At 32.2% G+C, this 2151-nt stretch overlaps 1 protein-coding gene across 2 annotated transcripts; it reads left to right on the top strand.

Annotated features, from left to right (window-relative positions):
* Nucleotides 1–1068, top strand: LOC140968418 (heavy metal-associated isoprenylated plant protein 45-like). Of its 2 annotated transcripts, none has more exons than XR_012173774.1 (2): nucleotides 1–143; nucleotides 685–892. XR_012173774.1 is itself a non-coding variant. In XM_073429356.1 (2 exons), exons 1-2 carry the CDS (start codon nucleotides 316–318, stop codon nucleotides 1002–1004), a joined length of 375 nt encoding a protein of 124 aa, XP_073285457.1. In that variant the 5' UTR covers nucleotides 301–315; the 3' UTR covers nucleotides 1005–1068. The 2 variants fall into 2 exon arrangements, 1 of the variants encoding a protein (XP_073285457.1); XM_073429356.1 differs by lacking the exon at nucleotides 1–143 and adding an exon at nucleotides 301–370 and having other exon boundaries at nucleotides 685–1068.
* Nucleotides 1069–2151: the final 1083 nt, after the last annotated feature.

A 2151-nucleotide genomic window follows, 5' to 3' on the forward strand; every position in this document is an offset into this window, starting at 1 on the left:
TGTAGTATGGTACTTCTTGATATTTGAACATGTTTATCAACTATATATTACAACCTTAATTTACGTACAAATTAAATGATAAGACTGTGATAATGTTTGGTGGTTGTTTCAAGCTGCAAGCTCCTATATCTAATGCTATGTCTGTAAGTAATCCTATATATATATATATATATCTTCAACCTTAGTAATTATTATTATTATTATTAGTATTTTTCGACACTATTTAAACATGTTCATATGGATTAATTACTAGAATTTAAGAAATTTAGAGAGTATAACTTTTTGAATGTATAGATTGTGGAGCTTTTGGTCCATATGGATTGCGAAGGATGCCAGAAAAGAATACGAAGAGCTATCTCTAAATTGGATGGCAAGGGTTTTGCCTCTACATCACCATTCGATCGGGTTTAATTTAAACCCAATTTTTAAAAATTATTTATTTTGAGTTTAAGGAACAATAACTGCCCAAATCATCACCCGACACAATCAGAAATTTGAAAATATAGTTTTGATCAACCACCTTTTAAGTCAATACAATGCATGTACAGCAACAATTCAAAAATTATGACATACAAATATGTCATTCATCATATCATCGCGCGTAAAAATCCAAGTTTTTCGTCCCAAAATTCCAGATTGTTTATCCATACAACTTTGAAATCAATGATACATAATATAATGCAGGTGTTGATAGCATAGAGATAGACATGGACAGGCAGAAAGTAACCGTGACAGGATATGTTGACAAGAGAAGAGTCCTAAAACTTGTTAGAAGAACGGGAAGAAAGGCTGAGTTTTGGCCATTTCCGTATGATTCTGAATACTACCCTTATGCATCTCAATATTTGGATGAATCCAATTTCGCTTCCTCTTACAATTACTACACCCATGGATACAACGAGAGTACGCACGGCTACTTCCCTCATCTCCCGTACCAAACCATCGACGACAGGATCACCTATAGTTTCAATGAAGAAAATGTTCATGCTTGCATGATCATGTAGTACTTTTTATATGTTTATGTAACATATATGACTTCATATATAAAATCTCTTTATAATATATATATATATATATATATAATACAACATTAACTATAATTAGGGGTGATATATCGTACCGTATCGTATCGAATCGAAAATCATATACTCTACAGAAAAATTACAGTATAAGAAAATATATATTGATACAGTAGGTACATATAACCAGCATACCGATTATACCAAAATTTTGCGGTATACTGATTTCAGTAAAGCATCGGTATATACTGTTTTATACAGGAAAAAACCCTTATATTTTTTAATTTTATTACTTTATTGTTTAAAAATATTATGTGTGTTTAGATTTTTATATATTGTTTCGGTATTTCGGTATATATTGTTTCGGTATTTTGGTATATACCGAAATTTTGTAAGTTTTATACCGTTATCGTACAAAAAATTTCATTATCATTACCATACCATACCAAAAATTTCGGTAAATTTTGTATTTTTCGATATGATAACTACGATATACGAAGTTTCGATATTTTTTCCCACCCTAACTATAATGTTGTGCTCTTTGAGGTGTATTGATGGCCCACAATTAAAATATGGAGAATAAGAATAACTAGTGCATTATTTTTTCACCTGATCATAATCAAATGATCTATTTAGAACAAAGATAAAATGGATGTGGGAGGGAACCAAGATATTCATACAAACATTTAAAGAATATTAATGGAAGGAAACTGATAAAACTATGTGATACCCCCAGAAGGGAAAGAACCCGGGCCATCTTGGGACTCGAGAAGAAGAACATGACCGAGAGCTAGAGGAAGCTAGGAATTGGACCAGTATGAGTGAAGGAAGTGCTTTCCTAAGAAAGTCATCCCTGAGTTAGCAGAAACAGCTGATCAGGGCTAACAAAAGCTCGAGTGAACCTAGACTCCTGGCTCAACTCGGGCCGTGTAAGAAGACCTAGAGGACCAGTGTAAGATGGACCGATCGATTTGTAAACTCTATTACCAAATTTAGTAGCTCTTTTGTGAGACGATCTCACATATCAAATATGTCCATATTTACAATAATAAATAATGCTTTTGTCATAAAAAATAATATTTTTTCATGGATGATCCAAATAGAATATCTGTATCACAAAATTGACTCGTGA

The sequence above is a fragment of the Primulina huaijiensis genome, unplaced genomic scaffold, assembly GCF_012295235.1.
Source record: "Primulina huaijiensis isolate GDHJ02 unplaced genomic scaffold, ASM1229523v2 scaffold36917, whole genome shotgun sequence".
NCBI lineage: Eukaryota > Viridiplantae > Streptophyta > Magnoliopsida > Lamiales > Gesneriaceae > Primulina > Primulina huaijiensis.

Excerpts from the sequence above, each read along its gene's own strand:
- LOC140968418 (XM_073429356.1), top strand. The coding sequence starts at position 316 with ATGGATTGCGAAGGATGCCAGAAAAGAATACGAAGAGCTATCTCTAAA. Across the intron at positions 371-684 it reads AGCTATCTCTAAATTGGATG|GTGTTGATAGCATAGAGATA; the intron begins GCAAGGGTTTTG and ends AATATAATGCAG.